General features: G+C 45.4%; 1 protein-coding gene across 5 annotated transcripts in view; it reads left to right on the forward strand.

Moving 5' to 3' along the window:
* The window catches only part of GALNT17 (polypeptide N-acetylgalactosaminyltransferase 17), a 611,589-nt gene that overhangs the window by 97,481 nt on the left and 487,846 nt on the right, over positions 1-26,262 (forward strand). For 2 of the 5 annotated variants that reach the window (XM_065541829.2, XM_074034847.1), the window contains exon 2: positions 14,827-14,941. The exons of the other annotated variants lie outside the window; for them this stretch is intronic. In XM_065541829.2, the coding sequence (XP_065397901.1) occupies positions 14,827-14,941 (115 nt within the window). The remainder of the gene's footprint in view (positions 1-14,826; positions 14,942-26,262) is intronic. 5 annotated transcript variants of the gene reach the window in all.

Consider the following 26,262-nt stretch of genomic DNA (forward strand, 5'->3'; position numbering starts at 1 on the left):
TTCCCGAAATGTCTTGTTGCAGTGGATGACATAACTTGTCGCTTGGCTAAGAAATTCCATCTTAGGAAATTATCTCAAGGAAATAAGCAGACAAGTATTTATACACAAGGAAGGTATCAGCCAGAGGATTACTGCCATGCTGTCATTCCCCAGGAAAATTGGGTGTAACGTTTAAATGAACAATAATGGGCAACTGATGAAGTAAATGATGATACATTCATGCCCTGCCATGCTATGCAGTAGTTAAACAATGATGTTGATGTGTATGTTTGACATGAAATTATGCTTATGATACACTATTAAGTTAAAAAAAAGACAAGTTATATCACAGTAAGTAAAGTATAATTGCATTTTGTAAAAAATTGTGTGTGTACATATGCATGTAAATGAGATGTATTCGTATATATGCATGTAAAAGATTAGAGGTCTTATCATTTTGATCTTTTGATGACTTGCCTTCTATTTTTCTAGATCAAAGCTATAAGGTTTATGAGCAATATATTAATAAATAAAGAATTAACTATCTTTAATTTGTTGAATAAATAAACTGAAACAAGAATGAGCTATCTGACACCAGTGGCCTTCTTTAGGAACTTAAATTTTTGGAACAATGAATGAAGTGAATAGGAGGTGCTTCTTTCATAACTGATCATTTTGTGAACCATTAAGGTCTTAAGTGTTTGTGATTTGGATATGTTTCCTACCATCTGCCCTTGACCTTCCTGGTGGTTGGCGTGGGAATCTGAGGGTGGAGATAGGGCTTCTGTTTGGAGAGCAGCAGAGCAAAGTTGAACATCAAAAACCATGGGCCTGGCTTCTAATTTGGAAACTTCCTTTTTCTACCTTTGTGGTCTAGGCCAACTCAGTCCTCTCTTCCATTGGGGCATGATGAGACTGGCTTTCTTTTTTCTTTTTCTTTGAGACCAAGTCTTGCTCTTTCACCCAGGCTGGAGTGCAGTGGCATGATATTGGCTCGCTGCAACCTCTGCCTCCCAGTTTCAAGTGATTCTCCCGCCTCAGCCTCCAAAGTAGCTGGGATTACAGGTGTGCACCACCACGCCTGGCTAATTTTTGTATTTTTAGTACAGATACGGTTTTGTTGTGTTGACCAGGCTGGTCTCGAACTCCTGACCTCAGGTGATCCACCCTCCTTGGCCTCCCAAAGTGCTGGGATTATAGCCGTGAGCAACCGCGTCTGGCTGGCCATCTTTACTTCAAAGCAATGGAGTCACAGATGAGAGAGCCTTATACATGAATGGAAAGTATTGCCGAAAGGCCCTGTGGTCCTTTTGGGTCTCCTTTGGAAAAGAAGCTGGGACATTTGCTTTGCCCCACCCCCTTCCTATGACAATCCGTCCCACTCTATGTGCTGCCATCCAAGGAACCACACTTCTTTGGAATGAAGGGAGCTGGTCAGGGTCATCTCTGTCCCCTCCAGCTTTTGAGCCCATCCTCGAAACATTTAAAGTGTTCAGAAGATGCTGGGCGTGACGGCTCACTCCTGTAATCCCAGCACTTTGGGAGGCCAAGGTGGGAGGATGGCTTGAACCCAGGAGTTCAAGAAGAGCCTGGGCAAGGTAGGGAGACACCATCTCTACCAAAAAAAAAAAAAAAAGCAAAATGCAAAAATTAGCTGGGCATGGTGGTATGCACCTGTAGTCCCAGCTACTTGGGACGCTGAGGCGGGAGAATTGCTTGAGCTCAGGAGTTCAAGGCTGCAGTGAGCCATGATTGCGCGATTGTACTCCAGCCTGGGCGAGAAAGCGAGACCCTGTAAAAAATTAAAAGAAAAAAAATCATTGAGAAGAGAGAACCTGGAAGTGGAATGTGCAGCTCCCTGGGAGAACTCAGGAGGAATCCCAGTTCTCTGGAGGCCAGCCGTCCGAAAGCATTTCTCAGCCATTTTCCTGCATCTTATGGACATACAATTTGAATGCCTATGGGTCTTTCATAAGCCGTGATTATGTTTTTTTGGCGAGAGACCCCTGTTATCCCTCCTACCCCCCTTGCTTGATGGCTTAATTTTGTTTGCTCTCACCATTTGATTTGATTTGATGGCATACAGCATGAGGTTCCCAAATCATTTCTGCCTGTTAAGCAAACATATATTTCTGGGATTGATGTTTTAATTTAATGAAACACATTCTAATGAGGGTCAGCTGCAGCCATGAATTTTTTATGAGTGATTTGCCGAAAAGCCCATTGCCTGGTAACATTCTGTGCTTGGCTGAGCGAGTCTGAGAGAGAGTCCTGGTTCCAGCTCACGGGTTGAGGAAGAGACACAGGGCAAGATTCTGCTGGCCGTGGCATGCCTGGATTTTCATGCTAGGTGCTATGTCCGTTTCTCTGCTTCTGTGCTGGTGGCTCATCGAATGCCTTCTTCCCTGGGTATGCATAGGAGTTATTCAGCCCAATAGAGGAGGAGACAGTGGCCTAAGAGGACCCCAGTTTGGTATTTGCTCCAGGGCCCATCTTCAGGATATAGCAAGGCAGATAATGAGGAGGGACTTGCTTGGGGGGTGTGTGTGTGTGTGTGTGTGTGTGTGTGTCTGTGATGTACACGTGTGTGTTGGAGGCCAGGGTGGGAAGGGGCCCACATACAGTCCAGCTGTTTCTAAACAGCCCCTGATGTCCCAGCCAAGCAGGGGTACAGGATGGCTTGACTCTGCTCAAAGCTCCCAGCTCAACCCAGCAAACGTTACATCTATGCTGGTGGCCAGCCCTAGCTCCATCTGGGACCTGTGAGAAGTCATGGAATCAACCATCCACCTTCACTCAACTCAATTGACCTGGGGCCAGCACAGCTGGTGTCCTGTCTAGAAGCCATTGCCCTTGAATTTGTTTCCTGTAGCCCCTGTAACAAATTGTCGCAAACATAAGGCCTTCAAACAACAGAAATGTGTCCTCCCAGTTAAGGAGGTCAGATGTCCAAAATCGGTACCACGGAGCTGAAATCAAGGTGTCAGCAGGGCTGCACTCCCTCCAGAGGCTCTAGAACAGAATCTCTTCCTTGCCTCTTGCAGGTTCCAGTGGTTCCCAACATTCCTTGGCTTGTGGCAGCATCACGCTATTCCAGGGCCAGCATCTTGCAGTCTTTCTCTGCTCTGTCTTCACCTCAACTCTTTTCTCCTGTATGTGTCTATTGAACTCCCTCTGCCTCCTTATAAAGACTTGTGGTTGCATTTTGGGCCCTTTTGGATAATCCAGGCGAATGTCCCCATCTCAGGAGCCCTAACTTGATCACATTTGCAGAGACCCTGTTTCCAAAAAAATTACCATTCACAGGTTCCAGGGATCAGGACTTGCTATCTTTGGGTGGCAGTTGTTAGCTTTCACTGTTAAGCTGGTTTTTTTGTTTGTTTGTTTTTTTCCCTCCTCGGTAACATGCTGATTTGATCCTTCCTGATCAAATAAGTATTCTAAGTATTGACTTATACTGCAGTCTGTTCAGTTCCCCTATGGCTGGATCATCCAGGGCTATGGCTTGGTTCTGACCCATAACGTGAAAGGCAGTTCAACAGTGGCCACCTGGGATATGCTTCCTTCCCCGACAAGGAGAGCAATATGCGGAGAGTCCTCCTGCCTTTTCCTCTTTGCGCCGGGTGCTGCAGTATGAGAGCGTGATTCTTGGAGGTGATGTAGCCATTTTACGGTCATGGGTGGGTGGTCAAGAGAATCGCGAAGGATGTGGCTCAGTGCTCAGATAATGCTGCTCCCTCCGCGTCTTTCCGGCTCTGGCCACAGAGACTTGGGAGCTGCAGCCAGAAGGCTGTCAACAGACCCAGGATTCCCCTGGGAGGCTCCTTCTGCCTTAGCCGACTGGCTGGCATTGGCCTGAGTGGCTTTAGCAGGGAAGGCAGGACCAAGATGACCCCGTCTGGACCCAGACTCATCTTTTGGAGCGTTTCCTGCCTCTTTTGTCAGCCTCAGTGCATTTGGGCAGCTGCCAGCTGCATGGTTTCATGGTGTTTGTGAGCTTGGCTCTCTGGTAGCCGATGAGTCTGAAGAGTAAGGCCAAAGCAAGGAAATCTACCTATGGGAGGCACATTTAGGCACATTTAGGGACACTCGTGATCCATTTCTATTCTCACTGTGGAGATGAATCTCCCAGCGGTCTCCAAACAGCCTCTGATGTCCCCGTCGAGCAAGGGTACAAGATGGCTTGACTCTGCTAAAGACGCCTAACACAACCCAGCAAACGTTAAGTCTATGCTAGTGGTCAACCCTAGTCCCATCTGAGACCTGTGAGAAGTCATGGAATCGACCCTCCACCTCCACCCAGCTTGATATCTGTGACAAGCTGTGCCCCAGGTAGAGCACATTCTCATTTGGGTCACCCCCATGGCCGGAAAGGTAATAATGGAAAAAGCCAAGAGCAGCAGCCTGTGTCTCTGGATTGAGCCAGAGGCCAGCTGGGCCTGTTTGCTTGGTTTGAGCTGCAGAGTGGATCTCAGGCATTGCCCAGCACAGGCCTTGGAGAAAACGTGGTGCTGTGCATGCGTCAGGCAGAGGCTGCAAGCAAGAACCAAGGAGAATAGGCCCAGTGAGTACAGGAGTGAGAGGATGGAGGGGTTTGGCCTGGAGAAGAGAAAGCAGAGGGTGTCTCTAGTATAATTATTGCTGCTTTTTCTCTGTGTGTCTCCCAACCCCCCCATGAGACAGAACGTCCAAATATCAGATAATTGGTTAAAATTAAAGTGGAGTAGTAGTATATCATTTCAGAATACTTTCAGCCTCAAGAAACAGAAAGTCAACTAATAGCAGATTGAATAGGGGTTTGTTTTACATACAACCAAGAATTTGGGAAAGGGCTGCCATTGTATGGAGTGAGAAGCTGAAGGTCAAGGCTGCCCTCATGGGTGCAAAGAGGCTGCCATAGCTCCAGGCATGCAGCCCACATTCAAGAAAGAGCGAGGGAAGTTGGTACCAGCATCAGGAGAACAACAGCTTTCTCTTATTCTCCACGCACACTCCCTCCTCTGCCACCAGCCGACTTTCCCTATGTCCCTTTGGTCAGAACTCTGTCAGTTGGCACCCTTAGCTGCAGAGGAGGCCGGCATGGTGAGTGGTTGGGGGCTGGGGATGAGGCCTGGTTAAATAGCCAATAATGTTGGCACAGTACTGCTTAAGGAGCCTTGGTGTCTGGGCACCTAAAGAAAGAGAGCAGACAACCATCTTCATTAGGAGCCATGGACTCTGTCAGGGAGGTTAGGAGGGCATCCAGACCCATCCTGGGTGTGTTTTTGGTTTTTCAGATCCCCTATGTGAGCATGCTGGGGAGTCTGCCTTGGTTGTCGAAAGATAGAGCACATGAGAAAGTGGCTTTCAAAGTGTGTGCCCCAAACCAGCATCATCAACATCACCTGGGAATGTGTTAGAGTTGTAAACTCTTGGGCCCCACCACAGACTCATTGAATCAGAAACTGTAGCATGAGGACCAGCTCTCTGTGTCTGAACAAGCCCTCTGGGTAATATTGATGCATGAACAAATTTGAAAACCTTAGACTTAGGATTTCTGAAATATGACTCTGTCTGGGGAGGGAAGGGAAAGAAAAGGGATAGTAAGAAATTCATTCACATTTGTAAATTATTCCTCTTCTTCTTAAGGTGATCTAAACTTCAAATTCACTTTCCCCATTAGTGATAATCAGTGAAATTCACGAGGGAATTTCATCTGTCCATGGTTCACATTGGACTGAAGGATGTCTCTGCTGTTTTTTTTTTTTTTTCTCTAGTAGACCCTGGGATGGTTGGCCTTAGACTTGAATCTTTTGGGAGCTTGTTTACAATGCGGATTTCTGAGCTGGTCTCTGGGTTTTCCCCTAGAGATTTGGATTTAGTAGATCTAGGATGGGCTCAGGAATCTGCAACATGGCAGGCAATTTGGATACAGGTAATCTGCAAACTACACCTGGAGAAGTGCAAGTACAGAGCTTGCTGTGGAAGAGAGGGTGGATTGAAAAGTGGTGTTTTAGTCGGCTTGGGCTGCTGTAATGAAATACCATAGACAGGGTGGTTTAAACGATAGACATCTTTCCCCCCCATGATTCTGAAGGCTGGAAAGACAAAGATCAGGGTGCCACCATGGTCAGATACTGGTGAGGGCTCTCTTCCTGGTTTGCAGTTGGTCACCTTCTCATTGTGTCCTCACATGACAGAGCAAGGAGAGAAGAAAGGAGAGAGAAAAGAGAAGAGAGAGAGAACTTTCTAGTCTCTTTTTTTCTCTTCTAATATGGGCACTAATCCCATTATGAGGGCCCCACCCTCACAACACCATGTAAACCTAATTACCTCCCAAAGGCCCCACCTTCAAATACCACGACACTGCGGGGATATAGATTCAGCCTGAAATTTAGGGGAGGCACAGGCATTAAGTATATAACATTGGGGAAGTAGGTTCTGGTGGCTCCTCTCCCTTGGGGTTTATAAGGGTCTTCAGTAGCCCCAGAATTCCCTGAATTCAGAGCCACCATTTGCTTTGGAGAATTCTAGGATTGCTATACAGACCAGCGAACTTTGGGAGATTCAGGGAGTGTGAGCAAGTATTGAGAAAGAGAGTTTGGGATGTGAGATCATGAGTCATAAAGTTAAAGTGTATGGATGTCCAGTCCTCCTCTCTGAGGTCATCTGCTAAATTCCTGAGGCCTCCACATTTCCGTCCTTAGATTTCTTGTTCTTTCTTTCTGTAATTACTGCCCACCGCTACCCCCGCCCCACCATCTCATTTGTGCAAGGGTGAAAGATTGAACACCTCTTGGGAGCCTTGGTGGTCAGGGTCAGTGGGGGTGGTGCAGCCTTCCAGAACATGCTCTACTGCCACTGACCATTCCATGGTTACTTGTATTTTAGCCAAGGCAGTGGGGAGTAGTGGGGATTCATAGATACAGGGTATGGGAAAGCAGGAGTCAGGGACTAGGGGGGATTTGATAAATGATTGGAAGTGATGCAGGGCAGGTGAGCCCTAAAATTGGGGCTTAACCTGTGAAAGTTTTTGGCTTTGCTCAGGAAAGAATTCAAGAGTGAGCCAGTGGTAGAAGAAACCAGCTTTATGGAGGTGTTAGTGTTACAGCTCTGTGACTGTTCCTGCAAAGCAGGGCTGCCCTGTAGGCAGTGTGTGGAGAGCAGCCGCTCAGGGTCCGTGCTGCAGTCCTATTTATACCCACTTTTAATTACATGCAAATTAAGGGGTGGGTTATTCAGACAAGGGGTGGTAGCTTCTGGGAGTGGCCATGACAGTGGTGGGCTGTCATGTTGCTGATGGGCGTATGTTATGGAGAGGTGCTTTTGGTTCCTCTTCCTTAATTTAGCCAGTTGTCAATCTGGTCCAAAGTCCAGTCCCATCTCCTACCTCAGAAGCAGCATGCATTTCCACAGTGAGTTCCAAGTTCACACATCTTGTCTGCTTTAATCCTCTCAACAACCCTGTGAAGTAGGTTCTACTTCCTGCATTACAGAGGGGGAAACTGAAGTCCAGAGAGCTGAAGAAGGGCTTCTTCACCAACCAGGAAGAAAGCCATTTGAAATATACCCATGTTCGGCTGCTAACCCTTGTGGCTCTCTGCCCCACACTCCTGTTCCTCCATCTTTCTCACACCTTCCTTTCCAAATGTGGAGTCTATGAGTTATTGAGCTGACAAGCCTGGGACAGTGTCAGGGGTAAGAACCAATCCCTACCTTGTGGGTTTTATCCCATGTTCACAGGACTAGGGTGAGGTGTTGGAGGGAGAGAGGACGGCGAGGGAGCTGGGCAGCCCCTGGATGAGCTCATCCTTCATCAGCATCGTGTCTTCTGTCCCTGAAGGCTCCCAGGACAATGCCTCTGTGAGGGACTCATATCAGCTGAAAGTTACCTTCAACAGAAGTAGACCTGAGAAGGCCAATGAATTAAATTGCAAGGAGAGAGAGAACTGTTCCAGAGCCTAGCATGTTCTCATTGGCATGATCAGTGCAAGAGTTCCCTGTTGGCCATATGGGAAGCCAGGATGATCAGAAGGTCGCTCTGGGAGCCTGAAATCAGGACAAGGGGAGCCGGATGAATCCAGCCTGTGATGGCAGGAGTCTGGGACAGTGGGTGCATCTCCACTGCCTGGTGGTAGGGGTGGCCTTGCCTTTGGGGCTGTCATTCTCTGGTTCTGTGCTGACCCACAGCCCTTGGGAGCACACATGTATTAGTCCATTCTCACATTGCTATAAAGAACTGCCTGAGACTGGGTAATTCATAAAGAAAACAGGTTTCATTGACTCACAGTTCCACAGGCTGTACAGGAAGCATGGCCGGGGAGGCCTTAGGAAAATCATGGTGGAAGGCAAAGGGGAAGCAGGCACGTCTCACATGGCCAGAGAAGGAGGAAGAGGTCGAAGAGGGAGGTGCCACACACTTTTAAACAACCAGATGTCATGAGAAATCACTATCATGAGAACAGCAAGGGGGAAATCTGCCCCCATGATCCAGTCACCTCCCACCAGGCCCCTCTTTCAATACGGGAGATTACAACTTGACATAAGATTTGGGTGGGACACAAATCCAAATCCAAACGATATCAACACACTTCTTGCTTTGGGTGGCTTAAGAGCCATCCTGTCACTTTTAAGTAGTTTGCATGATCAGTTTCTAAGCTCTCTGTAAGGACATTGCATTTAATTTAGTTAATTAATTTATTTGAGACAGAGTCTCACTTTGTTGCCCAGGCTGGAGTGCAGTGGCACAATCTCAGCTCTGCAACCTATGCCTCCCAGGTTCAAGCTATTTTCGTGCCTCAGCCTCCCAAGTAGCTGGGATTACAGGCATCTGCCACCATACCCAGCTAATTTTTTGTATTTTTAGTAGAGACAGGGTTTCGCTATGTTACCTAGGCTGGTATTGAACTCCTGGGCTCAAGTGATCAGCCCACCTCAGCCTCCCAAAGTGCTAGGATTAGAGGTGTGAGCCACTGCTCCCGGCCCATTGCATTTAATCTTGAAGTACAAGCCAAGGAGGGAAGGAGTAGGGTGAATGGAGGAAAACTAAACCACACCCGCTACAAACTGAGCTGCCTGTCCTGGAACAGAGCTTGCTTTCATTCATGGTCATAATGAACCAGGTTGACATGGAACTGTCTACCAAGAGAAACCACGGTGTTGAACCAGATGCTTTATTTCCACTGTTCAAGCAGGTTTCAGAATTAGGGATGCTGATTCGTGAATTTGGGGACTGGGAGGTTTGTTCTGTGTTGCCAGGTGGCCTGGCGGTCTAAGTGCCTTTTTGTACCTTGTCTTCTCCTGCATAGTGACTGTTGGGTCTCTTGTCTATGCAGAGGACACTGGAGGTGATTTTGATCTTAAGGATAAAAAGTTCGGTCTGTTCGACTGGGCGCGATGGCTCACGCCTCTAATCCTAGCACTTTGGGAGACTGAGGCGGGTGAATTGCCTGAGCTCAGGAGTTGGAGACCAACCAGCCTGGACAACACGGTGAAATCCTGTCTCTACTAAAATACAAAAAATCAGCTGGGCACGGTGTCGTGCACCTGTAGTCCCAGCTACTTGGGAGGTTGAGGCAGGAGAATCGCTTGAACCCAGGAAGGGGAGGTTGCAGTGAGCCGAGATTGTGCCATTGCACTCCAGCCTGGGTGACAAAGCAAGACTCTATCTAAAAAAAAACCATATTGGTCTGTTCGTTTGAGGTGTGGCCCATGGTTGAGAATCAGACTCTCTTTCCAGGCTTTGTGACTTTACTGCACAGAAGGCTGCATCGCCTGCATCCGTCATCTGAATACTGCCACCGAATTTCATTTTGCTGTTTTTGTTTGCGAAGGACCTGAAGTGACTTGGATGGAATTACTGCTGGAATAAATGATGTATGAAATGAGAAATCTTTGTCCAGTGTTGCAAGGGGGAGGGAGAGAAGAAAAGAAAGGCTTTGATGGAGCCACTGTTGTACAGAATTAGTTTCCATAAGACCAGAAAATACAGAAGAATAAGACAAAGCGTCATCAGATATTTTTCTCCAGATTTACTGAAAAGTCAGGCTTTTATCAATCTCCCAGCACCGCATTCAGGCTCCCAGTGATGGATGGTAATGGTTGTTGCACCAAACGAAAGCAAACTTCTATTTAGTCTAGTCTGTGGCCTGGGTTCCCACAGGCCCAGCCCTGGGAAGCATGTGGAAGGGGTGCCTTTCTCCTCAAACCCCGCTCCTTCTTCACGGGGACACTTCTTTCCGTCTGGTTCCCAGTGTCCTTGTCTTTGCATGTCTTGTGCCATTTAAAAGTCTGCTCTTGGCCGGGCACAGTGGCTTCTGCCTTTAATCCCAGCACTTTGGGATGTCGAGGTGGGTGGATCGCCTGAGGTCAGGAGTTCGAGACCAGGCTAACCAACATGGTGGAAACCCTGTCTCTATTAAAAATACAAAAATTAGCCGGGTGTGGTGGCAGGCACCTGTAATCCCAGCTACTCGGGAGGCTGAGGCAGGAGAATCTCTTGAACCCAGGAGGCGGAGGTTGCAGTGAGCTGAGATCTTGCCACTGCACTTCAGCCTAGGTGATGGAGTGAGACTCTGTCTCAAAAAAATAAAATAAAATAAAATAAAAAATAAATATCTACTCTCTTAGGAAAGGAGCTGACAAACTCACATGGGATGTAAGGGGTGGCTGAGGGCTTCATTGCTACCCTGTCTCAGGGTATTTTAATTTTCAATGGTGCAAAACTGAGCTCCAAAGAGCAAACTGAAACATGCTACACCAGAAAGCAAACTGTGCTTTGTCAGGGCCGCTGGCCATAGGTTTCAGCAATACCATTGTCCTCACAGCCTCACTGTTGTACAGGCCCAGTCTCCTGCTTAGGGCGTTTTTCTCCAGGGCTCTGCAAACTACACATCCTGCATGGCTGTATAATTGTCTGCCTATAGGGGTGCCTTGTTATCTTTTTCTCTAAGATGGGGAATGCATTGCTTCGCCTTAGACTTTCTGTCATCTGTCCCATGTGGGAGGGATGGACTGGTGTTCCCTCTGCTGCCAAACACTCCTGGATCGCAGGATGCAGCCTCCAGGCTGTGTGCTGATGCAACAGAACAATAGCAACAAGAACCAGAAACATGGAATCCAGGCCAGCCCTCGGCGGGGGCACCTGCCCTTGACCTCCCTCGCAGCACTTCTGCGGGGTGTTTACAAAAACTGCACCTGCTCTAATAGCTGATGGTCATGCTGGGAGAAAATAATAATCTAAGCCATTAGAGAGAGAGAAGAAAAGAAAGTCAGGACGGGGAAGGGAATGATCCATCCTCTGCTCTATTTTTGTCTCTGCTCCACGCTCACTGAGTGTCCTTGAGGGAGTTGCCTAAGTTCTTTGTCTTGGTTTGTTACTGCCCTGGCACAATCTCATGCATCGCCTGCCAGAACGCCCAGGGAATCTCGTGGCTCCCTGACAATGCACAAACACGCTGCCACGTTCTTTTCTGGGGGGTCCGGAGAGTGGGAGGTAGGGTCAAAAACCATGGGAGTGGAACTGAAATGCCCCCATTCATCCAATCGTAGGCAGATTGTCTCCTTCTTTAAATTGACTTTGAAAAATAGCTTTATTGTCTCTGTATGCAATGCAAGTAGGTGCTCCCCCGGCAAGTTCGGAGGAGTAGCTGACATTTGTTGACTGTTTACTGTAGGTGCGAACTTTATATGCACCATTTCACTTGATCCCTATTTTCGAGATGAGAGAATTGGGGCTCAGAGGGGTGTAGTCATTTGCCTGGGATGGAACAGGAAGATGTCTGGAATAAGGGCCAACCCTGGGTAGATGTGGTGGCTCATGCTTGTAATCCCAGCGCTTTGGGAGGCCAAGGCAGAAGGATTGCTTGAGGCCAGGAGTTTGAGACCAACTTGGGCAACATAGTAAGATCCCATCTCTGCAAAAAAAAAAAAAAAAAAAAAAAAAAAAAAGCAGAGCATAGTCGTGCATGCCTGTAGTCTCAGCTACTCAGGAAGCTGACTTGGGAGGACTGCTGGAGCCCAGGAGCTTGAGGCTGCTGTAAGCTGTAATCAGGCTACGGTACTCCAGCATGGTGATAGAGTGAGACCCTGTCTCAAAAAACAAACAAGTACACAGAAAACAGCCAGCCCCAGCACAGAGCTTAGCGCACAGCCAGGGGCTTTATAAAGAATTAGTGGCTAAATAAGAGTTTGGGAACTTTTTGGGGGTGTTTTTCCATCATCCCACTGCCTATTAATACCTCAGTTTACTCACTTGTCAAATAAGAGTGTGGACTAGATCTTTGTGTGTGATGGGAATGCGTTAGGTGGCACCCGTTTCTATCCCTGCTGAATTTGAAATCACTTGAGAAATAAGCATGGGAATCTGACCAATGGAGTGAAAAATATCCACTTTATTTATTGAGAGAAGCTGGGCTTAAGGGTGTGGCTTAGGTCCATGGCCACAGTGAGTCTCCTACCAATCCACTCCGCTATTAAATATATTCCACAAGGAGAGCCGGAACTGGGCAGCTCCCCTGAGGCACAGAGCACGTTCCATAAGGCAGAGGGCAGAGCAGCCACACCCTCTCTCTGAGCAGACAGAACTGTAGGAGAGAGCCCCAGAGGGTCTGAGCCAAGAGCAGTTACTTTCTTCCGCAATATTTCAGGCATGGAAGGGACTCTGGTTCCAGGGTGGGAGGCAGGGAAGGTGAGGGGTTGGGAAAGAGGTTTTTCCCCAGAAGCCTTTCACGTTTGCATCTGACCGCATTCAGAATTTATTTATTTATTTAGAGAGACATGGTCTCACTCTGTCTCCCAGGCTGGAGTGCAGTGGTGGTGTGACCATAACTCACTGCAGCCTTCAACTTCTGGGCTCAAGTGATCCTCCTGCCTCAGCCACCTGAGTAGCTGAGAGTACAGGCACACCCCACCATGTCCAGCTAATTTTATCTATTTATTTTCTTTTGTAGAGGTGGAGTCTTACAATGTTGCCCAGGCTGGTCTCAACCTCCTGGGCTCAAGTGATCTTCCCACCTCAGGTTCCCAAAGTGTTGGGATTACAGGCATGAGCCATCGCCCCGCTGCATCTGGCCTGCATTCAGCATTTATTATTAAATGATGGGCCAAATATTGAAAGATTGGGAAATCAGGTCTCCCCAGCCCTGTGAGTGACTGGGATTCTGTGTTTGTTCTGGCTTCCAAGTGGGATAATGAAATGATGCCTCTCTGCGTGTGCAGTTAAACGCCCATTCATATCACAAGGAGGTTGTGGTCAGCAGCCTGTCTGGTGGCCCCCTGGGGGCCTCCAGCATTTAAACCCTTGTTAATCCTCTCCCCTTGAGTGTGGGTGGGACCTATTGACTCATTCTTTTTTTTTTTGTTTGTTTTGTTTTGTTTTGTTTTTTGAGACGGCCATTCTTAATAAATACAATGCAGCAGAGGCCATGTGTGCCACTTCTGAAATTAGGTTATAATAAGACTGTGGCTTCTATCTTAGGTGTGCCCTCTCTCTGTCTCTCACGTCACTCACCTGGGAGAACTCAGCTACCATGCTATGAGGTCCCCTTGTGGATCAGCCACATGGCAAGGGCTTGAGACCTGTCAGCAACTGTGTGAGTAAGCCTGGAGGAGAATTCCCCCTTGTCCCCAGTCAAGCCTACAGATGAGCCTGCAGCCCCAGCCGACGGTTCCATTGCAATCTAATGAGACACCTTGAGTCAGAGGCACCAAGCTATGCCATGCCCACATTTCTGACCCATAGAAACCCTGGGATAGTAAATATTGTTTGGTCTGGGCATGGTGGCTCACACCTATAATTCCAATGCTTTGGAAGGCTGAGGTGGGAGGATTACCTAGGGCCAGGAGTTCAAGACCAGCCTGGGCAACATGGTGAGACCCTGTCACTACCAAAAAAAAAAAAAAAAAAAAATTTACTGGGCATGGTGGTACATGCCTGTAGTCCCAGCTACCTGGGGACTGAAGCAGAAGGATCACCCAGGAATTCAAGGCTGCAGTGAGCTGTGATTGTGCCACTGCACTCCAGCCTGGACAACAGAGAGAGAACCCTGTCTTGAAAAATAAATAAATAAGTGAAATAAAAAAAAGAATACTGTGTTCATGACTCAGTTGGAGTAATTTGTTATGCAGCAAGAGAGATCTAATGTCAAAGCCCTTTCCCTTTTCTTCTTAAAGGTTCCCGCATGACAGCAGTATCTAGAAGGGCCAGTGATGCTTTAGCCCCAAGGTTTCTGATTTCACAAAGCAGGGCTGCCTCTCTGAAATGGCACGGCCAAGCAGAGCTTGGGATTGCTTTTCACTCCAGGCCCCAAAGTAGGGACACAGACAAGCTGGGACATGTGATGAGGCTCTGGAAAACAGGTTTAAAAATAACTTTACTAGCTCACACTCTGAAATTTAAGCCATCCATTTAGGAAATGCTGAATGTGGCTAGAAAAATGAGTTTTACATTGTTATTCTTCAAGAACAAAGTGATAAGTGACTTCAGAGTAAGGGGAAGTGGTTGTTTGCAGAGTTTATTAAAAATAAGCTGTCATTTCTGTCCTGTATTACATTTGAATCACTGGGAGTTAAAACTCAGTTTTCTTACATTTGGGTGTTTTAAGAGACTTTGGACATATTGAAATAAAAGAATGCCTCACAGTTACACAGAAGTGACATTTCCCACGTTTTCCCTTAGAGGGTGGAACATTAAAAGCTTGCCTAACTCCTTTGGATCCTTATCTAGTAGCTACTTCACAGCCTGAGGAGAAGATAGAAGTAGACAGAGATGCATGCCTGCCTCAGCCAAGACTGGAGAATTGTCAATTATATTTAGATGAGATATAGTATCAGATATCAAATGCGTTTTTTCTTTGTTTTCATTTTCAGTTTTTATTTTGGATTCAAGGAGTACGTGTGCAAGTTTGTTACAAGGGTTTATTGCATGATGCTGAGGTTTGGGCTTCAACTGAACTCGTAACCCAGGTAGCAAGCACAGTATCCGGTAGGTAGTTTTTCAGTCCTTACTTCCCTCCTTGTCTTCCTCTGCTTGGAGTCCCCAGTGTCTGTCGTTCTCATCTTTAAGTCCGTAGATACCTATTGTTTACATCCCACTTGTAAGTGAGAACATGCAGTATTTGGTTTTCTGTGTCTGCATTAATTCTCTTAAGATAATGGCCTCCATCTGCATCCAGGGTGTTGCAAAGGCATGGTTTGGTTCTTTTTTATGCCTGTGTAATATTCCATGGCGTATATGTACCACATTTTCTTTATCCAGTCCACTGTTGATGGGCACCTAGGTTGATTCCATGTCTTTGATATTGGGAGTGGAAGTGCACTTTTTCCTAGCAGCATTTTGGGGTTCAGGTAGTTCTGTTGCTCTGGCTCTGAGCTTGCTGTGTTTATGATGATGTTCTCTGTAAGTTCTTTGAAAGTTGCTTGTTTTGCCATCATACTTGGAATATTCTAAAGTTAAAAATTTTCTTTTTTTTTTTTGTTTTTTTGAGACAGTCTCGCTCTGTGGCCCAAGCTGGAGTGCAGTGGTGCGATCTCCACTCACTGCAAGCTCCGCCTCCCGGGTTCACGCCATTCTCCTGCCTCAGCCTCCCGAGTAACTGGGACTACAGGCACCCACCACCACGCTTGGCTAATGTTTTGTATTTTTAGTAGAGACAGGGTTTCACCATGTTAGCCAGGATGGTCTCGATCTGCTGATCTCATGATCTGCCCGCCTCGGCCTCCCAAAGTGCTGGGATTACAAGCGTGAGCCACCATGCCAGGCCTAAAGTTAAAAATTTTCAAGGAGACGAATGCCCTTGGATGACTCGATACCTTTCTCACTCTTTCTCTCCTCCTTGGTTTGGCTGATCTGGTAAGGGCTCTGATGGTAGAGATGTTTGGGTAAGTAAGCTCCCTGGGGATAAACATCAGCTTCTGTTGTATCCTTCCCCCTTAGTGATAAAGATTGCTGTTTGTCCACCTTACCTTCCCTAGAGATAGGCTTTTTAGCTGGGCATGTGGCCACCCAGAGAAGGATGACACTTCCTAGCTTCTCTTGCAGTGTGGTTGCTTGGAGGTGAGTAGGTCCTTTTCTCTAAGGAGACATAAACCAAAGAACAGGGATGTGAACCAAAGTGCCATGTTTCATTTCCAATTTTGCCCTTAAAGGCAAGGAGCATGCTTTACTCTTCCCTTTTCCTCTTAGTCTGTTTGTGTTGCTGTAAAGGAATACCTGAGGCTGGATGCAGTGTCTCATGCCTGTAATCCCAGCATTTTGAGAGGCCAAAGCAGGAGGATTGCTTGAAGCCTGGAGTTCCTGACCAGCTTGGACAACAGAGAGAGACCCTGTCTCTACAAAAAATTTAAAAAATTGGCTAGGTAAGGTGGTGTGCACCTGTAGTCCCAGCAGCTTGGGAGGCTGAGGCGGGAGGATTGCTTGAGCCCAGGAATTCTAGGCTGCAGTGAACCATGATCATGCCCCTGCACCCCTGGCTGGGTGACAGGATGAGACCTTAACTCAAAAAAAAAAAAAAAAACACCACAGGCTTAGTAATTTTTAAAGCAAAGAGGCTTATTTGGCTCATGGTTCTGCAGATTGTACAAGAAGCATGGTGCAAGCATCTGCTTGTGGTGAGGACCTCAGGAAACTTCCACTCACGGCTGAAGAGAAAGGACAGCCTGCATGTCACATGTTGAGAGGGAGCTAGAGAGAGAGAGAGGGTGGTGCTAGACCCTTTTAAACAACCAGCTTTCATGTGAACTAGTAGAGCAAGAACTTGCTCCATTCCATGAGGAGGGCACCAAGCCATTCATAAGGCATCTGTCTCTAAAATCCAAACACCTTCCACTAGGCCAACCTCTGCCATTAGAGATCACATTTCTTTTTTTTTTTTCTCTTCTTTTTCTTTTTTTTTCTGAGATGGAGTCTTACTCTGTCGCCCAGGCTGGAGTGCAGTGGTGCGATCTCGGCTCATTGCAAGCTCCGCCTCCCGGGTTCACACCATTCTCCTGCCTCAGCCTCCCGAGTAACTGGGACTACAGGCACCCACCACCACGCCTGGCTAATTTTTTGTATTTTTAGTAGAGATGGGGTTTCACCGTGTTAGCCAGGATGGTCTCAATCTCCTGACCTTGGGATCCGCCCACCTCAGCCTCCCAAAGTGCTAGGATTACAGGTGTGAGCCACCGTGCTTGGCCAGGGATCACATTTCAACATGGAGATTTGGAGGGGATGAGTGTCCAAACTGACTCACCTCCTATCTATCACTGGCTGGAATGCAGATGTAGTTTTGAGCCAACTTGGACCACAAGGAAGAGGGGAACATTTAGGGATAGTGGGGAGGAACTTATAGCCTGGGCCCCTGAGGACTTTGCCGTGCAAGACGACCATCTTCTCTGGTAAAGCTGGTGTCATTTTAGGTCTCTGTCACAAACAGCAGAACGTGTATGCTAACTCACATCCTTTTATGTCTCCCAGGGTGCCCATTACTGGGCCTACTATAGAAGACACTCAATGTTCATTGATCCATACAGTTTAACAAGTCACCACCCGAGGTAAAAATACAACCTACTGCAGGTGAACTTTACCTTTCTGTGGCCTACAACTAGTTAGGCCATTAGAATCTTAGAGTTGGGAAGAATATTCTAGATAATCTATCTAGTCCACTGATATGGTCTGGCTCTGTATCCCCACCCAAATCTCATCTTGAATTGTAATCTCCCTAATCCTTACATGTTGAGGGAGGGGCCTGGTTGAGGGAGGTGATTGGGTCCTGGGGGTGGTTTCCTCAAGGCTGTTCTTGTGATAGTGAGTGATTTCTCACGAGATCTGATGGTTTTACAAGGCAGTTTTCTCTGATCTTGCCCTCTCTTGCCTGACACCATGTGAGACGTGCTTCTTCCCCTTCTGTCATGATTGTAAATTTCCTGAGGCCTCCCCAGCCATGTGGAGCTGTGAGTCAATTAAATCTCTTTTCTCTATAAATAATCTCTTTTCTTTATAATTAAGCCTATTTTCTTTATAAATTACCCAGTCTCAGGTATGTCTTTATAGCAGTGTGAAAATAGACTAATACATCTACCCTTCAATGATTTCAGTGTCTGCTCATCATTCTTGTCTAATATAATTCCTGCTTGCTTTATGATGTATCACATGTCGGGCAACCTTAGTTCTACTAAAGGTTTCTTTTTCACAAATAGAAATATGCAATCTTTTAACTTCCTTTGCTATTGTTTCTCTCTTCTCTTCTTTTCTTTTCTTATTGGGATGGGATCTTGCTAAGTTGCCCAGGCTGGACTCAAACTCCTGAGTTCAAGTGACCCTCCCATCTTGGCTTCCAGAGTAGCTGGGACTACAGATGGGTGCTGCTGCATCCAGCCCTTTAACTTCCCTTGATCTTGTCCTTATTTTCCTTTTTCAGACCTCATAAAACAACACATTTGGGGGCAGATAGTATGGGAAATGAGAAAAAACAACACCCAAACTTGTGCAAAAATGAAAAATGTCTGTTCATATAAGGACTGAAACAAATCTATTGAATTTGGCCATGCTGAGGTCATGATGTCGTTGGCAGGATCAAGGGTTCGTGGAAGCCAGATTGAAGTGGGGTGGGGTGCAAAATGAGAAAATGGGCAAATGGAACTGATGTGGATGACCATGCCAAGAAATTGGATTGAGAACTGGGGAAAGAGAGATGGAGGTGCAGGGTTAGACTAGGTAGGGTTTGCTGTGCCTGTGTTTGGGAAGGGAGTGACTAGAGCAGTTTAGCAGTTAAGAAGAGAGTGTAGATACAGAAATGCTCCAGCATCCACCTGCTGCTACTGCATTCCCAGCTCTGCTTTGTCCAGCTCCTGCCTGGCTGCACAGGCACCCCCTGAACTCTTCTAGTTCAATGCACCCTTCTTGGCTCCCACTTGCTCACTCTCTCTGGGTCTGCTGTCATCATGGAGAATGCTTGCCAAGGTCATTAAGGGTTGATTGACACTAAGACATTTCAGCAATTTCTGGTATTTGGAGTTCTGACATCTAGCACTGCAGCGTTTGGTTTCATGGCTGTTTTATTTTCTGGGAGTATTCCACCAAGAGAGAAGAGAGCCTGGTGGTCAGGAGCTGAGTCTTTGGAGCCACACGGATCTGAGTTTGAACCTCAACTCTGCCCTTTATTAGTTGTGCGACCTTGAGCAAGTCATCCTGCTCCTTTATCCCATCTGTAAATAAAATGAGATAATAAAAATGCCAACCCCTTAGGCTTTTGGTGAGGAATGAAGAGAGATTACGTGACAACTTTGAGGGAATGAAGATTTTAGAATGAAGGCAGAGACTGGGATCTCTCCCATTCCCAAGGCTCAGATTAAAAGTTGCCCAGGTGCGGTGGCTCATGCCTGCAACCCCAGCACTTTGTGAGGCTGAGGTGGAAGGATCATTTAAGGCCAGGAACTGGAGACCAGCCTGGGCAACATAGTGAGACCCTATCTCTACAAAAAAAATTTAAAAATTAACTGAGCATGGTGGTGCACACCTGTAGTTCCAGTTGCTTGGGAGGCCAACACGGGAGGATCACTTGAGCCCAGGGGTTCAAGGCTGCATTGAGCTGTCATGGCACCACTGCACTCCAGCCTGGGATACAGAGCGAGACCCTATCTCCAGGAAAAAAAAAAAAATCAACCAAAAAATCCTCTGTCTTTTGGGAAGGACCCCTAGGAAGAAATGGATGTTTCTCAGGAAAAGCATTTAATCGATGTCACCTAGCCCCGCTCTAGGACGTTCCAAATGGCTCTTAGTATCTGTGTTCTTTTCTTGGCTCCTGGATAATAAGCAGTTGAAATAATTACGTTCTAAGTCTTCAGCACCCACCTGCCCTCGTCCTCCATCCACTCGCTCGGTGGAACCTTTGTCATTTTCGACAGTAATATGACTGAAGTTTGTGGGCTTTTCTAACCCCACACATGATCTATACCAAGTGGGAAGATTCTGTGGGGGCCGTGCTAAGAGAATGTGCTAAAAAGAGAGCCTATTTTTAAAAACCATCCCAATTTTGTGAGGCAGAATGTTGTTGCCATTTTTACTTTGCGCTGCCTATCATCCACGCTGTCAAGAAGGGCACAGGTATGGAGTCGTCCATGCTAATGGTGACATTCTGGGCACATTTGTTGTCCTTGGGATGTTTGGAAAAGGGGGAGGCAGGTGGAAAAATGGGCAATGTCTGGATGAGTCTAGGTGGAAAATTAATGCTTTGCTGTGAAAGAGTGGAGACTTGGGAGCAACCCCTGGGCGTATGTGCAACCTCTAGTTCTGGGTCTCTGAAAGTTAACGCCCTGTGGACACTGGGGACTGAACTGGTTGAGATTTTTCAGTCTCTTTAATGGGCAAAGGCTAGAGATAATGAAGGTGAGTTCTATGTGTAAATTAGTATTTCAAATTAGCTTCTGGAGGTGGAAAATTCTTTTAAAGAGGAGCGCAGAGATTACTCAGTAAAAACAGGAGAAATCAATAGGGGAGGACTGGTGTAAATTGGGAAAGGTCTGCAGAGAGCAGGATTTTTTTTTTTTTTTGGAAAGGTATCTTCGTACTCTTACCCTGTATAGGTGAGATTTTGCCTGGACCCATAGCTGGTGGTCTTATAAAATCAGAATCACACCTTTGGAAAGCCATTTGGAAGTACATACTCCGAGCCATAAAAATATTTCATATCTCTGAACTAGTAATCTTCCTTCTGGGAATTTATGCTAGGGAAATCAATCATAAAGGGGGAAAAGTGCCACATGCATGAAAATGCTGATGGCCTCGTTGCTTTTTTTTTTTTTTTTTTGGAGACAGAGGCTTGCTCTGTCGCCTAGGCTGGAGTGCGAAGGCGTGATCTCTGCTCACTGCAACCTCCACCTCCTGGACTCAAGCAATTCTCCTGCATCAGCCTCCTAAGTAGCTGGAATTATAGGCACCCACCCACCACTCCTGGCTAATTTTTGTATTCTTAATAGAGATGGGATTTCACCATGTTGGACAGGCTGGTTTCAAACTCCTGACCTCAAATGATCTGCCTGCCTTGGCCTCCCAAAGTGCTGGGATCACAGGTTAGAGCCACCGCAACTGGCCCTTCATTGCTTTTAATAGTAAGAATTTGGAAGCCACCTAAAAGACTAATAGGAATGGAATGGTCATTTAAATTATGGTATATTGAATCAATAGATTGTTATACATTCATTAAGATTATAATTATAAGGCTGGGCATGGTGGCTTATGCCTGTAATCCCAGCACTTTGGGAGGCCGAGGTGGGTAGATCACGAGGTCGGGAGATCGAGACCATCCTGGCTAACACGGTGAAACCCCGTCTCTACTAAAAATACAAAAAATTAGCTGGGCATGGTGGCGGGAGCCTGTAGTCCCAGCTACTCAGGAGCCTGAGGCAGGAGAATGGCGTGAACCCGGGAGGTGGAGCTTGCCGTGAGTGGAGATCGTGCCACTGTACTCCAGCCTGGGCTACACAGTGAGACTCCACCTCAAAAAAAAGAAAAAAAAAAGATTGTTAATTATGAATACCCTTTAGAAGCTTGCATCTATCTGAAATAAGTGCTTTTATGATATAAGCATAATGTAAAAACTTGTCTGTACAATTGACTTTTTTGGGGGTGGGGGAGGGGCAAGGTTTTGCCATGTTGTCCAGGCTGGTCTTGAACTCCTGGGCTCAAGTGATCTACTTGCCTCAGCCTCCCAAAGTGCTAGGATTACAGGTGTGAGCCACCATGCCCGGCCTGTTACTTCTTTTCCTCTGCTGGATTTGGGTTTGGTTTGTTCTTGTTTCTCTGGTTCCTTGAAGTGTGAGCTTAGATTGTCTATTTGTGCTCTTTCAGATTTTTTTTAATGTTATAGTTTTATTTGTGTTAGTATTTATCTTGAAGAAGAGTGAAAACACAGTTAAAGAAGTACTGGAGAATGTTTTTAAATAGTACCATCACAGACAAAAGTACTAACCTCGTTATAGCTTTGGAGATAGATGGGGAAAACATGAGAAAATTTTTTTGATGGCTACCATTGCCTCTTGAACAATGCAGGGGTTAGAGGTGCTGACCTCCTTGGCAGTTGAAAATCCACATATAACTTTAGGCTCCCAGAAACACTTCACTACTAATAGTCTACCTTTTTTTTGGTTTCTTTTCTGAGATGGAGTCTTGCACTGTCGCTCCCTCTGACAGTGCAGTGGTGCAATCTCGGCTCACTGCAACCTCCACCTCCTGGGTTCAAGCTATTTTCCTGCCTCAGCCTCCCGAGTAGCTTGGATTACAGGCACGCACCACCACGTCCGGGTAATTTTTGTATTTTTAGTAGAGATGGGGTTTCGCCACATTGGCCAGGTTGGTCTTGAATTCCTGACCTCAGGTGATCCACCTGCTTCAGCCTCCCAAAGTGCTGGGATTACAGGCATGAGCCACTGCACCTGGCCAAATAGTCTACTGTTGACCAGAAGCCTAACCAGTAACATAAAGTCAATTAACACATACTATGTATGTCATACGTATTATATATCATATTCTTACAATAAAGACGAGCTAGAGAAAAGAAAATGTTTTTAAGAAAATCATAAGGAAGAGGAAAATCTATTTACTGTTCATTAAGTGGAAGTGGATTGTCATAAAGGTTTTCATCTTCATCGCCTTCACGTTGAGTAGGCTGAGGAGGAGAAAGAAGAGAGGTTGGTGTATTAGTCTGTTCTCACACTGCTATAAAGGAAGACCTGAGACTAGTAATTTATAAAGGAAAGAGGTTTAATTGACTCACAGTTCCACATGTCTGGGGAGGCCTCAGGAAACTTACAATCATGGTGGAAGGCGAAGGAGAAGCAAGTATGTTCTTCACAAGGTGGCAGAAAAGACAGAGAGAGAGAGAGAGCATGGGAAACCGCACTTATAAAACCATGAGATCTCTTGAGAACTGACTGTCATGAGAACAGCATGGAGGAAATCCCCATGATCCAGTGGCCTTCCACTAGGTCCCTCCCTCAACACATGGGGATTACAGTTTGAGATGAGATTTGGGTGGGGACACAGAGCCAAACCATATCAGTTGATCTTGCCATCTCAGGGGTGGTCAAGGCAGAAGAAAATCCACGTATAAGGGGACCCATGTAATTCAAATCTGTGTTATTTGAGGGTCAACCGTACTGTGACTTATATATAAAATAAAGACAGAAACATACAGATAGGACCTGAAAGGAACATACAGAAAATGAGAACAGTTGATGTGTTCAGGTGGTGAAAACAGGAGTGATCATTTTCCTTGTTTGTTTCAGATCATTACAATTACAATGTTCCTGTAAGTCAAATCCTGGCTTTGTCAATGAACGGCTTCAGGTTTGTCTTCTGTGAAATGGGTGTAATAATAATAGTTAGTAATGCTAGCAACTAATTTCCATCCATGCTTTGTTCTTAGTCTTTCTATACATCAACTCATTCGGTCTTCCCCACCCACCTATAAGGTCGGTACCTACAGACAGGCAAGAGAACGTGGAAGACTTGTCATAGGCACTTGGAGCAAATCTGGGCTTCCAGATCCACCTAGTCTTACTGTGAAGGTGACAGCCTTAACCACCTCTTCGTACCATCTTCTTTCCTCTTCTCTACTGAATCTTTCTAGATATGTTGTAAGAAATAGAGGTGATGTATGCTCCCTTTGGGCCTGGCATTTAGGAGAAATTGAGTCAACAGTAGCTGGTAATCATCATTGTCATTATAATGTTTGTATAATAAAACAATAAAAAGAAAATAACAGGAAGTAGAGTCAGTACCTTGAAGTTCATGTATGTGATGAGCAAAACTCACAGCTAATATTTTCACGCACCTGTCCTATTTTAATGCATTCTTAAGGTTCATCTTTACATAACAGCATGTGTTTCAGATTTCCTTTCTTACGTGGGTTAAATATACCTCCTGCAAGGACGTTTATAGTGCCTTACCTCTCTTTAGCACTTTGTCCTTCTTTCAAATCATATTCATATTTATTTATTTCTCTCATTAATTTTGGGAGACATGTCAGTGGTCCCCCCATTTTATAGATCTATGATCTCTCACCTTTTTTGGATTGCATACCCCTATTGGTAAAAATGTTTAAGCATATACCTCCAATACCTGCTTATTTGTTTAATTATACATTATATGTGTGGATTGCTGACAGATTGTATTTAAAAGCATGAGACGATGAAGATGAAATAAGCAATGTTTCAAATTTATTTTTCAATATGGTTTATTTAATAGCTTAGGAAACCTTTTTTCCTCTCATTAAAATAACATTACTGGCCATATTTTCCATGGCAGCCGTCTTGGTAAATCTGTTTTCGTTATTTTCAAAATCATGATTTAATACTTTGTGATAGAGTAATTCACAGGTCTGGTTTTAATTCACTTATTTTTGGTTTCAATACTGGAAAAGATACCCCCCAAAAGAGATGCAGATCCAAGTAGAAGAAATTCATAGTTGGTGGTGCTTAATAAATTATGACACTCGCTTTGCGAAGCCATCCATGTATTATGCAAAAGTTTTTGTTGAAATTCAGCTAGTAAATTTCCGTTTCTCTTGATGCCAGTCAGTTGCTCTTGCAAACTGACTGAAAGGTGATGCATTTCAATATTTTTAACAAATGGGTTCAAAACCTGCTGAAACTCTTCATATGGAAGACGTTTAAAAGCCTAGAAAATGTTTCCAAGTTTTTCAAGTGTGAATATATGAGTTTTTATAAATTAAATTATAGCATTTTCAGCCACAAATCATTAATCATGGAAACATTTCCAAACATCCATTTTCAAAATGCCTCTCTAGTAGTACAAGTATTCTTTTTTATTGGAAAGCATTAGTTTCTCATTCATCGTTTAAAATGTCATCTGTACCTTGAGGTAACAAATTAAGTACGTTGACTTTTTCTGAAAATATTTATGGATGCCATAGGCTCTTGAGGGATATCTGTCATCCAAGAATAGGTTATTATGTTTTGAACTTAAAAAATAATGCATAGTTTATTTTTAATTTGCAACGCTTCTCAAGCTTTTTGACACAAGATAACCAGCAAACTTCTGGCTATTTCCAGGGGACTGCCGATTTTACTAGAGGAGTTTTTTGACAGTAGGGCTATGTTTTAAACATCTGTGTTTTTACAGTTGATTTCCTGGGGCCTTTTGTGCCCTTTGCTCTAGTAACTTGCCAGGAGTATGCATGAATGAAATTAGCTGTGCTCCAGTCTCTGTAAGCTCGCCCCAAAACCCTGCTTTTATTTCAGTCAAAGCATCCATTCCTTCAGGAGGCACCCTAGACGCTTTTTCCCTCGAACAAGGTTTTCACGTAAGAACTCATTTAGTTCAGGATATAAATTTACCGTAGTGACAAAAACCGCAATTACTTTTGCACCAACCTGATCATTGACTCACAAAAATGGTATATCGTACGTGTTGTAACAGAGATTGAATTTAGCAAGTATCACAGGCTGAAACTGAGCACAGCAAACCTGCCTGCTGTGTGCACCTTTCTTAAGTTTCTGTCTTCAAATCGTCGCCAGTGTTTTCAATACATTTTCCAAAAGTATTTGCTGACAAAGAAATGCATTTAGTTTATTGCCAGAGTGTGTTTTTGTGTAATAGTCCCGCTATCTTGGCTGTAGGTGAAAACACAAGCATTTCCCCAATGTGACTTCTTATCTTTTGCTTTTGAGTGGAGAACTCTGAAAGAGAATCATAATGCTTATTGTTTAGTTTGGGGGAAATTTGGAAGGTCCTGGGAAAACATTACAGATACTTGTCTTCTATTTCTGTATGGTTCATTTTAAAATGTCATCCCAAAGCATGATATATTCTTAAAGCAAGGGTTACTGTTAATGGCAGTGCATCTGCATCCATATTTCAATACTCTTCTCTTTTTTCTTTGAGACAAGGTCCATTCTGTTGCCCAGGCTGGAGTGCAGTGGCACCATCATAGCTCATTGCGGCCTTGAACTCCTGGGTTCAAGCAATCTTCCCGCCTCAGCTTCCCAAGTAGTTAGGACTATAGGTGTGCACCACTGCACCTAGCTAATTTTAAAATTTTTTTGTAGAGATGGGGTCTCACTATGTTGCCCAGGCTGGTCTCAAACTCCTGGCCTCAAGTGATCCTTCCTTCCCAAAGTGCTGAGATTACAGGTGTGAGCCACCACAACCGACCTCAATATTCTTGGTAATTCCTTTTGGACCTCTATCGGATTGTCAATCTTTTAATCTCAGATAGTGGCTCCAGACAAGCTCCCAACAGGAGGAAAAGCGTCCGCTCTGCCCTGTGCGGTTGGAGCTTGTGTTTGTCTTAAGACTGTCATCCC

Source organism: Macaca fascicularis, chromosome 3 (genome assembly GCF_037993035.2).
Source record: "Macaca fascicularis isolate 582-1 chromosome 3, T2T-MFA8v1.1".
Taxonomy (NCBI): Eukaryota; Metazoa; Chordata; class Mammalia; order Primates; family Cercopithecidae; genus Macaca; species Macaca fascicularis.